The sequence below is a fragment of the Bos indicus genome, chromosome 12 (genome assembly GCF_029378745.1).
Source record: "Bos indicus isolate NIAB-ARS_2022 breed Sahiwal x Tharparkar chromosome 12, NIAB-ARS_B.indTharparkar_mat_pri_1.0, whole genome shotgun sequence".
In the NCBI taxonomy this organism is placed as follows: domain Eukaryota; kingdom Metazoa; phylum Chordata; class Mammalia; order Artiodactyla; family Bovidae; genus Bos; species Bos indicus.
The window spans coordinates 48,336,098-48,348,745 of NC_091771.1; the positions used below are offsets into that span (position 1 = coordinate 48,336,098).

At 41.7% G+C, this 12,648-nt stretch overlaps 1 protein-coding gene across 18 annotated transcripts in view; it reads right to left on the minus strand.

The window, feature by feature from the left end:
- The window catches only part of KLF12 (KLF transcription factor 12), a 567,887-nt gene that overhangs the window by 18,086 nt on the left and 537,153 nt on the right, over positions 1-12,648 (minus strand). For all 18 annotated transcript variants that reach the window (XM_070800616.1, XM_070800623.1, XM_070800621.1 and 15 more), the window contains one exon: positions 12,107-12,264. In XM_070800616.1, coding sequence (XP_070656717.1) covers positions 12,107-12,264 — 158 coding nt within the window. The remainder of the gene's footprint in view (positions 1-12,106; positions 12,265-12,648) is intronic.

A 12,648-nucleotide genomic window follows, 5' to 3' on the forward strand; every position in this document is an offset into this window, starting at 1 on the left:
ATGTACTTCAGTGAAAGCAACAGTTCAAGGTCTAAGGGTGATTCTTTATTTGGCTGTTCTGAGTTTATATTTCCAGGTGCTATGTCTGTCCGACCCTTTGCGATCATTTGGACCACAGCCAGTCAAGCTCCTCTATCCATGGGATTCTCCAGGCAAGAATAGTGAGTGAGTATGCCAGGACCGCCTCCAGGGGATCTTCCCAACCCAGGGATCGAACCCATGTCTCTTAAGTCTCCTGCATTGATAAGCGGGTTCATTACCACTAGCGTCACCTGGGAAGCCCATATTTCCAGGTAGTTAGAGTACTGATCTTCCTGTTCCTGGTAGTCTTTTCCTCAGCTTCTTCTCAGACACCTTCCTTTACCTGTCACATAAATGTTCATTGAGATTCAGGCTTTGACTCCTCACCTGCAGAGGCTCTCCTTGGTACCCATGGCTGCTCCCACAACTTCTAAGGCAAAGATTCCCAAGTGTGACATCTCAGTCTCTCTCCCATGCACCATGGCAGGGGAGACCACATTTTCACTTGGCAGCCAGAAAGCAACTTCCATGTGACCAAGGTGTTATTCAGCATCTACCACTTAGACAAGGTCTGTTCCTCCTTCTGTTTTAGTATCTGGAAACAAGACAACCCTACCTCCTCAGGTATCAGGTCATACATCTCTCCAGCTGGAGAGATTTCCTGGACTCTTTCCTATCTGTTATTCTCTACCTGCCCCAACCTGATTATCATTATATCTGCCAGTTCTGCCTTCAAAACACTCTCTCCAGTTTATCTCCACGAAGATGGTCTGCCTCTTTTTAGAGTCTCCCCACCTTTCAGTGAGCTTCCCAGATGGCTCAGTAGTAAAGAATCTGCCTGCCAATGCAGTAGCCTCAGCGGCCATGGGTTCAATCCCTGGATCAGGAAGATCCTCTGGAGGAGGGCATGGCAACTTACTCCAGTATTCTTGCCTGGAGAATCCCACGGACAGAGGAGCCTCGTGGTCCAAGGGGTTGCAAAGAGTTAGACATGACTGAACATGCATGCACAACTTTTCATGAGTACTAACTTCTACCGGCTGTTTCCCTGTCTTGTGTCTTGCTCCCTCCAGTTTATTGTCTGTATTGTAAGGAAAACTTTCCGAAACAGTGTGATCACTCCACTCCTTGGCACCCTGGGCACGCCTGTAATTAAACCCTCCTCACACCCCATCCCATAGTAACAACAGCTTTCCCACTTGTCCATCATGCTCAGTAGTGCAGTGCTGAGGGTGCCTTTTCTATACTATTCTGCTCTGTGCAAACAGATGCTTGTTGATCAAATGAATGAAACAGCTTGAACTCAAATGCCTCCTGTTCTCTTGAAGTTTAACATACAAGAGTCAATAGAAGAGCAATCCACTTTGTGAAACAAAGAGCTTACTGATTGCACTCTACCCCTTCTACAACCCTTTCCCATTCCAATTAAGTAGAATATATATTTTGTTTGCTTTTTAAATATTTACTTATTTATGTGGCTGTGACAGATCTGAGTTGTAATGCACAGGCTCTGTAGTTTGTAGCAAGCGGGCTTGATTGCCCCTCAGCCTGTGAGATCTTAGTTCCCTGACCAGGGACTGAATCTGTGTCCACTGTGTTGCAAGGTGGATTCCTAGTCACTGGACCACCAGGGAAGTCCCTAGACTATATGTTTTTGAAAGGGAAAATAACAGACTTTATTTGCAGTAAGTGTCATTTAAAGGTTGAGTCTACAAATAAATATCTCATTTTTAAAATTTAGTAACGTGGTATGTGGTGTTAAAATTAGTAACATGATCTGTGATTGAATCTATTTTTTTTTCAAATGAGCATCAATTATTTTAATCTTTAAGCAATGTATTTACTTTATAATTCTTTTTATTCTTAGTGATGAAGGGCTTTTATTGAATTTATCGTAAGCCTTATACATAAATAATATTTTAATAAACTCTTTAATGGTAACTATATTTTCTACAAAAATACAGTTCCTTAATAGTTCCACTAAAGCCACACATGTTCTATTAGTAGTAGTTAATTTTATCATTCAGCAAAATTAAGCCAGGAGGCATAATCTAGTTACTCAGCAGGACATGAGAAAGAACAAGGACTGGGGATATTATTACCCTACTCCGTATAACACAGTTTTGATAGCTGAATGGACAAAATAAACCCAAAAGCAGAGGAAGGAAAATGAGGAGCATGGTGATAAGATCCCACAGTATTTTTAACTTTTCATTGTCACTGATGATCTGTGTGCTAACAAAAACAAAAAATCAACTCACTTAGCAAGCAGTTTATTCAACTGAGGTAATAATTGATAGACTGTCTTAGAAGTCTTTACTTTTCTAAATATATGAAAGAGATGACTTTAGTTTTTAAATAAGGTAACAGTTTAAAATCAAAATTGAATCAAATGTGAACAGCATTCATACTTATATTCAGACAACTGTAAATCTTAGGTTCACTGTGTTTCTAGGTAGTAGCTTTCGAACAGATTAAAATAACTCCTTCATAAATAAAAGTAAGTAAATACTTTCAAAACCTTTTGTTACTGATCTGATTTTTCAGCTTCCTTTTTAGAGCTGGCCCTTTCCTGCAGGTTCCCATGGGTAGGTGATGGTTGCCGCAGCCTTGCAGTTGGGACCAAAGACTCCTTCAGTGCTGCTACAGCAACCTGCATAAGCTCGCTCAGGGCTTTCCCATCAAGTGTTCCCTGACACCACTCTAACTTCAGAAAGTGAAGAGGAACTGAAGAGCCTCTTGATGAGGGTGGACGAGGAGAGTGAAAAAGCTGGTTTAAAACTCAACATTAAAAAACTAAAATTATGGCAAGGTGGCTCAGTGGTAAAGAATCTGCTTGCAATGCAGGAGACGTGGTTTCGATCCCTGGGTTGGGAAGATACCCCTGGGAAGAGAAAATGGCAACCCACTCTAGCATTGTTGCCTGGGAAATCCTATGGACCGAGGAGCCTGGCGGGCTACAGTCCATGGGGTTGCAGGAGTTGGACACCACTGAGTGACTAAACAGCAAGATCATGGTATCCGATCCCATCACCTCATGGCAAACAGATGGGGAAAAAGTGGAAGCAGTAACAGATTCTATTTTCAATGTGTTTATAAGTAGTAACTCTCTAGAACAGATTAAAATAACTCCTTCATACGTGAAAACAAGCAAATATTTTTATAATATTTATGTTACTGATCCAGATCTCTGCAGATATGGCTCCATTACAAGATTTCAAACCCCTTGCTGTCTTCATCTTTAAGGGGTACCCATTACTATTCAGAGAGCTATGTGCAGAGCAATCACTCAAGAATTGCTCTTTTCATTTAATTATTAATGCTGTTGGTCCTTGTCTTCTCACGGGCTTTCTAACAACTTCAGAAATTTTAGTTGATGCTAAAGACAGACTGGAAATTCCCTGGTAGTCCAGTGGTTAGAACATGCTTCCACTGTAGGGGGCTTGGGTTTCAATCCTTTGTCAGGGAACTAAGATCCTGCAAGCTGTGAAGCTTGGCAAAAAAACAAGACCAGTTCACATTAATGATGAAAAACTTTAAAAATAGACCATTTCAGGACTTCCCCAGTGGTACAGTAGTTAAGAATCCATGTGCCAATGCAAAGGACATAGATTCGATCCCTGATACAGGAGGATTCTACACGCTGTGGGGCAACTAAGCCTGCGCCCCACAGCTATGGAGCCGGGGTGCTCTAGAGCCCATGCTCCGCAACAAGAGAAGCTACCATGATGAGAAGCCTGAGGACTGCAACTAGAGAAGCACATGTTAGCAACGCAGACACAGTGTGGCCGTAAATAAATAAATAGAAATGTTAAAAACTGGCCATTTAACATCCCCTTAATCGGAGAAGGCAATGGCATCCCACTCCAGTACTCTTGCCTGGAAAATCCCACTGACGGAGGAGCCTGGTGGGCTGCAGTCCATCGGGTCGCTAGGAGTCGGACACGACTGAGCGACTTCCCTTTCACTTTTCGCTTTCATGCACTGGAGAAGGAAATGGCAACCCACTCCATTGTTCTTGCCTGGAGAATCCCAGGGACCGGGGAGCCTGGTAGGCTACCCTCTATGGGGTAGCACAGAGTCAGACACGACTGAAGCGACTTAGCAGTAGCAGCAGCAGCAGCTATCTTAATACTTCCAAGTACCTTAATGACCAACTCTAAACAGGTAGGGGCCACTGGCTAGACCTGCATGGAGTGTGGCCCCGCTGGGAGACTGGTAGGTTATTAGCAAACCTGTTGCAGATAGGTATAATGAAAACACAACAAACTAGAAAAAACTGGTTCTATAAAACTAGAATAACAGGTTTTAGAGAAACCAAAGTCTGCCTTTCAGCTCACCTCCTTGTCTACTCCATGACAGCAAAGAGCACCTTAACCCAGGATTCCCCAACCTCTAGGATCTTGTGCCTGATGATCTGAAGTGAAGCTGATGTAATATCAACAGAAATAAAGTGCATAATAAATGCAATGGGCTTGAATCATCCCGAAACCAACCCCCCCTTCCCCGGTCCGTGGAAAAATTGTCTTCCACAAAACCGGTCCCCAGTGTCCCAAAGGTTGGGGACTGCTGCTCTGACCTTTCCAAGGCCTTACAGATGCGATTAAATTATGGAAAGAAATAGCAGAGCTCTGAGCCTGACCCAGCAGGTCCTTAGGAGATATTGGCTCTCTCTCACCACTGGTCTCCGTGTCTGCTTTCAGCATTCCTTCCTGCTAACCATGCACCCCAGATGTCCTCAAAGTCTCCCTGAACCCTGCCCTCATGTCCAAGCAGATGCCACGCACTGCTCTCTCGACTGCTCCACTTTTTCCCACATGGCCCCTCTCTGCCCACTGCGCTGCTGTGACAGGGACACATCCAAGTGCTCCAGGATTAGAGACGATGGAATTCTATGAGTGAAGTGCCGAGCGAAGGAGGGTGGTCAGAGAGTTTAACAGACAAGGAGACACTGAGGCAGTTTCCAAAAATAAACAGAGGTTTACCAACTTGAGAAGAAAAAAATGGAGGCACCCAGGCAGGCCATTTCAGGAAGAGGGCTAGAATGTGCAGTGAGCTCCGTACAGTCGAGCATGTTCGGAGACTGGTTCGTTTGTTAGTTTTACCCCCATTTTTTCTGCATTATATACATTTTAAATTAGTAGAGTCTGGAGCAAACAGTTGATTGCGATAAGAATACACTAAATTATCCAAACATTTTTTGCCTTGAACCTATTGCTCACATTAATAACATATATCCGTATCAGTATAAGACACATAATTTCAATTCAACAAATAATGACTGGGTCCCTATAATGTGTTAGTCCCTGCATTTACCGGGGCTTCCCTGGTGGCTCAGATGGTAAAGAAGCTGCCTGCAACATGAAAGACTTGGGTTCGGTCCCTGGGTTGGAAAGAGCCCCTGGAGAAGGGAACGGCTACCTACTCCAGTATTCTGGCCTGGAGAATTCCACGGACAGAAGAGCCTGGAAGGCCACAGTCCATGGGGTCACAAAGAGTCAGACATGACTTTGTGACTTTCACCTTCACTGCACTGACTGGGCATGCAGTGGCACTGGTGGTAAAGAACCCACCTGCCACTGCAGAAAACGAAACAGATGCAGGTTCAATTCCTGGGTCAGGAAGATCCCCTGGAGGAGGGCATAGCAACCCACTCCAGTATTCTTGCCTGGGAAAGACTACAGACAGAGAAGCCTGATAGGCTACAGTCCACGGGGTCACAAAGAGTCAGACACGACTGAAGTGACTTACCATGCACACACAGGGTAATTAGGCCACAACTTGCTATATTTATGTTCACAGTTAAAAAAATAGAAAACCTGCGATTCACTGAGTTAAGTAGCTTGTCTAAGCTCACCAACCAGTTAGGGGCCAGAGATAAACTTCTGTTTATTGACTTCAAATTTAGTGCTATTTCTATGATAGTTTCCTATTTCTTTGCAGTTACCAATACGGTGCATACTTGCAAGCTCTTTGGCTAAGATGTGCAAACAACTTATTCGCAGAGGATTTTTTTCTTGAAAAATGTCAGTCTGTCCTTAAGTGATTCATTATCTTGGCATCATTAAGCCTTATGCTTTATCTAACAATGAATCTAGACAGAGGGTCTGAAGTGGAGCTTTACATGGAATGAGTTATTTAAATAATGAAGATGGATGTGAGCATAGAAGCAGCACCCCACCGCCTGAAGGTAAGACCTAGCAACCCCAAGACTAGTGAACAAAGGCCAGCAAGATGCACTGCTGGCACACGGCTCGTGGTTTTCTGTGTAGGATTTTATCAAGTCATTTCAAAATCTCATCCAGTAAAATGAGATGCCGAATTGGAAGCAAGAAACAGAGGAATAGCAATGAGAAGGGGCGAGGCAGATAAAAAGTGAAAAAGCAAGGAATCTACGAGCATTTCAGATCACAGTGTATGCATGTGTGTGCAGCCATTTTTGTTGCTGTTGTTCAGTCGCTAAGTCGTATTTGACTCTTGGCGACCCCACTGACTGCAACACACCAGGCTTCCCTGTCCTTCACTATCTACATGCACCATCCATCTGCAGTATACTACATGCACAGGCATTGTGCTGTGCTAAGTCGCTAAGTGTCCCACTCTTTGCGACCCTATGGACTGTAGCCCACCAGGCTCCTCTGTCCATGGGGATTCTCCAGGCAAGCATACTGGAGTGGGTTGCCATGCCCTCCTCCAGGGGATCTTCCAGACCCAGGGACTGAACCTGTGTCTCTTATGTCTCCTGCATTAGCAGGTGGGTTCTTTACTACTGGCGCCATCTGGGGAGCCAATGCACCGGTCATTGAAAAAAAGTGAAAGTGAAAGTAAGTGCAAGTCGCTTAGGCGTGTCTGACTCTTTGCAACCCCATGACATGAAATTACAGCACATGATATTACTTACAAAGGCTTTATTCCTCAAGGGAAGAGCTAAATAATACAACATTTCCTTCATTTGTAAAGGTAAGGAAGGACATAATGAAATAAATAATGAGGGACTTTTAAGTAAAAATTGGTTAGTATTTTTAAAGTATTCATATGAGTTACCTTCCTTGATGTGTAAAATTTAGATACAAATTACTTTTGCTACAGTCAGATTGATAAGAAATGTGACTGCCTTGTGTTCACTACTTTTTAACATTTAGGTGTAGAGTGTTCATATGAATTCAAATAACTATGAGGCAAGACTGGCTAAACAAGCCTCAAAAATTTATTAGAGAACAGGATACCAAGTTGAAAATTTCAAATTATGATTCATTTGAAACTAAATATTCTTACATGTTGAAATGATTAATACTTATTTAAAAAAAAACCCTAGTTTTAAATCTTTATCTTGCCATTTCCTTGTTCATCATTAAATAATAGTATTTAGCAGAACAGGGACAATCATATCCTTTCAAATGTACCACTAGAGGGTTCCAGCTGATTTCTGGACCCTCTTAAGCCAGACCCAACATCTGGTTGCTGTGCGCCATCTAGTGGCTGTACGAATCAGTGGTGCCTGAGTGTTACTTCCTTGTACTGCATTTTATTTACAGAAAACACGATGGCACACATTTTTGGAAAATAAAGAGAGTTATATATATATGTAATATCAAATTTGTAAAACCATTATCTCCTAAAATTCATATTTAGATCATTTGATAAGCAGTAAAATTCTTAAAATCAGAGAAATTCATTGTACATAATAGTTACGTATCATACAGATTTAAACGACCTTTAATTTCAACACAGTGCGATTCATTTAAATACACTGTACATGGCTTCATGCAGAGGAGACATACAATTCAGACTAGTGAATAGGAATAATTATTATACTTGCTGACGGTAGGGTAAATGTGATGGTCAAAATATATTTTTTCCTTCTACTGAATATGCCTTAAACAATTTGCCACAGGGAAATGTTAGTAGGCATTTAAAATATTTGGCCAAACTTCTATGCTATTATCTAAAATGCACATTCATTAGACTAAGTTATTTTTCAGTTTAAGAAGGTACTCCAGCATTTCTTGCTTTATTCTAAATTCTTTATGAGTATGTAGAAAATGAACCTCTTTCACACTCCTATAGATATGTTTAATTTACTTTATATCTATGTCCTAAACAGATGACTGATCATTTACTAAGAAAGCACAAAAGATCAAGTTACAGGCAGAATTAACGTGACTTTCTCAAAGGTAGTGTCTTGTTGCCCCTTGCTCACCTCCCATTGCGTGTGTAGTTCTCATAAGTCATCTGTTATAATCCCATACTTCACATTCATTATTACTGGTCACACACAAATACCTTACTCAATATGCCTGAAGCAAAGGTAAGGCTAAGAGGATATTTGCTAAAAGCAAAGCAAGCCAACCTGAATCCCTACAGAACTAGTGTTCATTTCATTTTGAGCACAAAGTTATGAAATCTTGCACGTAATTATAAATCAGAAACCAGTATGGGCTCACTTTGAACTGGTGGCAGCAAAGCAACCAAGTTTCATTCTTTCTTTTTAAAAGTACTGTTATTTGACTGGTGGTTTAGGAGCTTCTGTCTTGCCCAGTATAAGTATTTCTCTGCTAAGTGGATGGATGAATATGTCATATCTGGGTTTGGGGCAGAAATTTCCCAAGGACTTTTGGGTGGAGCTTTGAGATCAAGAAACATGGATCGGAGGTAGGACAAGTAGGTGGATTCTTAGCTGTAAGTTTATGAATTGAGACCCACTTGGATGGAAGTCTCCAGGACCACATCTGAGTCCTTTTTCCTGAACCTGTTCCATTCAGTACTTGAAAAAAATGGAGAAGCTGAAGAAGAAACCTAAAATACTAAAAGCAAGGTGGGCAGGAAGGGGTTCTAAAGTCTTTTCGATTTATTAGAATAATGAGCTCGCATCAATCAAATGGATGTAGTATATACAGTATAAGTTTTTCTAAGGTTTGAAAGGGTATGTGCAGCTCCCACAGCAATAATTGTCCTGTATCTCCCACAAGAGATTATCCAGCCTGGGGCAAACACCTCAGTGAGGGAAAACCCGCCCCTCTCAAGGCAGCCATCATTTGACAGGTTCAACGACAAATACACCACCGCATGCTTTGGTTTAAAAGAAATGTTATTGTTACAAGGGAGGGAAAGATCAGGATTTCAGCAGTTTTTGACATAGATGACCTAACAGAGAAAGACAACTGAAAGCCTTAACTCTATCTTCGCATCTATTAAGAGATGTCCATTAACAAGAGCTCTTACATCAACTAGGGGGGTGAAAACTTTAGAAAACACAATGATATGTCAGAGTATACTTAGAAAAAAGTGGCTGAGAGAATTGAGGGTGTCTGATTTGGAGAAATGAAGATGCCAGTGGTTCATGGCAGTGTTGAGAGGAGCACCAGCGCCCAGAAGTGAAAATTAGTGTGACGGCTGGAGCTATAAAGTAGCCAAACAAAGCATAGCAGACAGTTCAGGGCTGTCAGAGACAAGGACTCTGCCCTCGGAAACATCATCCAACTTGTCTTGCAGAAGCAAAAGCTTTCTGTTACTCGATGAATTTAAGGAGAGGTAGGAAATAATACTCGACTGGGAGCCACTCTCGTTACCAAGGAGACAATGAGACCAGGTGTTGTGTGGATCAAATGAAAGAAAAGGTCTGTTAAGTGTGCAGAAAACTGCATAGTAGGGACTGGTTCTCCGTGAGAGATGACACCCAAGGGATCCCTCTAATGTGGAAATGAACTAAACTCCATGACATCAAAGGTCCATTTGGACCCTAGGAGTCAATGATTTCATCTTATTAATAAGCCACGCTGATTAATTCTGCTTCAGCATTAGAGGTTTATATTGCTTTGAATTACAATGCATACGTCACATTTCCCCCACTTTTACAATATATATGAAAACCTTCAAGATTCAATCCTACAATGCTATCACATTAAAATCCTTTCATAGCATCTCATTAAACCCTTTCTTCTCTTTCACTGTTCACCACTTGGATAATTGAAATAGAGGATGTCTGGTGAAAATGGAGCTAATAGTTATCTCAGAAAGTTCAAGGAAAATAGGAATAACTCAAAATATATGAGGATTCACTGATGAAAGGTCATCCTTTTTTTTTTCTCTTATAACTGAAATGCTCCCATAAAATGTCAGTAATACAACCTGATCATACTTACTCCTATGATTTGTGTTCATTATCTACTGATAGGATGAAATATGCTTATTCAACTTTTATGTCTATACTCATTCTTGGCCTTCATAAGAAAATTGAATACACACTACCATATATAAAACAGATAACCAACAAGAACCTACTGTGTAGCAAGGGAATTCTACTCAATATTTTATAATAACCTGTAAGGGAAAAGAATCTGGGAAAAATAGCTATGTGTGTATGTATAAGTGAATCACTTTGCTGTACACCTGAAACTAACACTTTGTAAATCAACTGTACTCCAATAAAAAACTAACTTAAATATTAAATGGCTTAATTTTTCAGATCCCAAAACAAGAAAGAAAATTGATTAAAAAATAGTGCCTGATAACTTCCCTGGTGGTTCAGGGGTTGAGACTGTGCTTTCACTGCAGGAGCCACGGGTTTGATACCTGGTCAGGGAACTAAGTATCTCACATACCGTGTAGTGTGGCCAAGAAAACAAAAGAACAACAAAATGAGCGTCTAAGAAATAGATGAAAACTTCTCCTGGGAGAGCTCAGGATCAGTGAAGAGGGAAAGATCTGGAATTAAGAAGAAAAGGAAGAAGGGCTGGGAACAGGGAAGAAAGACGGGAAGGGGCAGTTTGCACACTGCGCTGAATTACCTTAGAAATAGCAAACGTATTAACGTGGTAGATGAGCAAGACTAAACTGCAGACTCTATAAAGCTTTTCTGAATTCAAGCAGTATCTTGTGCTATAACATCATCACACACACAAAGATGCCCCACCTCAATGATCAAAATCATGAAAGTCTCTGTAAAGAAAGCTTCAAACAATCTGCTATACTAACATGACTCAATATATGGCAAAGAATGCCAATTTAAATAAATTTGCTACCTCAGCTGGGAAACAGTTCACACAGTGTGGTTACCTTAATGTATCTGAGATGGGAGCACTATTTACATGGCCCCATGGGATCTGTTACACACGAAGCTCCCAGAGGTGGGTGCTGGAGCCAGATTCCTGTCCAGGGTAGTTACTGGACTGGGCTGTCTTGATCTCTGGTATGTTGCTACCAGGAATGCCTATGAATGAATCTCCCTCTTCTCTGAGGTTCACATGTTCCAGTCACCAGTCACTTTTCCTTGAAAAGGTTCCGTAATTGGGGAGGAATTTGGTCTTTGGTCTCTTCCCAGAGCCTCCTATCAGTGGTACCCAAAGGGATCCAGAAAGCAAGGCAGGCAGGGGATGCCAAGTGAGAGACATACATGGTAGAGGATGGATGGGGTGAACAGAGAGCTAAGTGAAGAACCACCAGCTTCTTTCTTGGGAGGGTGAATCGGTGGGAGCGTAGATGTGTTGGGTGAATGGATGGTGACAAAGTCAGCGAGTCACTTGTGATCTCAATTTCCTTCTTTGCAAACTATGAATATAAAAAATCCTCTCCATATGCAAAAAAATGCCAGTGAGAATCAAATGGAATCATGGAGAAATAAAGTTTTCAACTCCTGGCAGTGTTATGTATATGTCAATCTTATTTCATGTTGTTGTTGCTGTTTATCCGTTTGGTTATTGGGGGATGAGATCAAGGGGAGAAAAACATGATCTAAGTGGTGGTGAAAATGCTAACTTTAAGAGAAGAAAATGATTTTATTCAGTTTGTTTTGTATGTTACGTGGACATTTTAAAACCGAGACAAGCATTAAGTGGCAACTCTGACTATGAAAAAGTCTAGACCACTGGGTTCACACTAACATAAGTCCTTAAGACACAGAAGAAATACTTGTTTCTAAATTTCACTAAGACTTAAGCCTTTTTCGACTAAGAGAGGGAATGCACCCTGCTCAGACATGATGGGTGAGCACAGAACACTCCAGCACACCCAGGGGTCCGAAGTCAAGCAGCCGGCCCTGTCTGGACTCTCAGTGACCCTCAGGTGAGAAGCCCTGCAGAGCTGTTACCTGTATGTGTCCTTCGATGAGCCTTCAGGTGAGAACTTTTTGTATACACTTTGTTGCAGCCCTCGAAATCGCATCTGTGGATACGCCGTTTTCTCGAGTCTGGGGATTCAGACCTTCTCTGGCGTCTTGTGCTCTCAATACTAAATGGTGAGATTGAACTGGAAAAAGAGAAAGTAGATTTAAATGGTGAGCAAACACAGCACCCTGTTTGGTTCCAGTGCCGTGAGCCCTGAGGCTCGCAGCCTGCAGCTTCATACAGACTCGAGGTCCCAGGTCCACGTTACTGCTGTCACTTTCTGGGACACGTTTCATTGCTTAATCTCGAAGGCAGGCAGCTTGACCTATTTTTGATGAAACACTCCTCGGGAGAGGAAGACATGCTTAAAATAACAACAGAATGAAAAAAGCAAAAAAGTACACGAAAGCAGTGGTGAATGAGTAGATCTCCATCATCAAAAGTAATTATCCGGTGGTGGTAGAATTATCGCCTAAAGTTCTGAACTTGCAAAGACACTTACAGAGAATATTTTAGGGAGACCTGC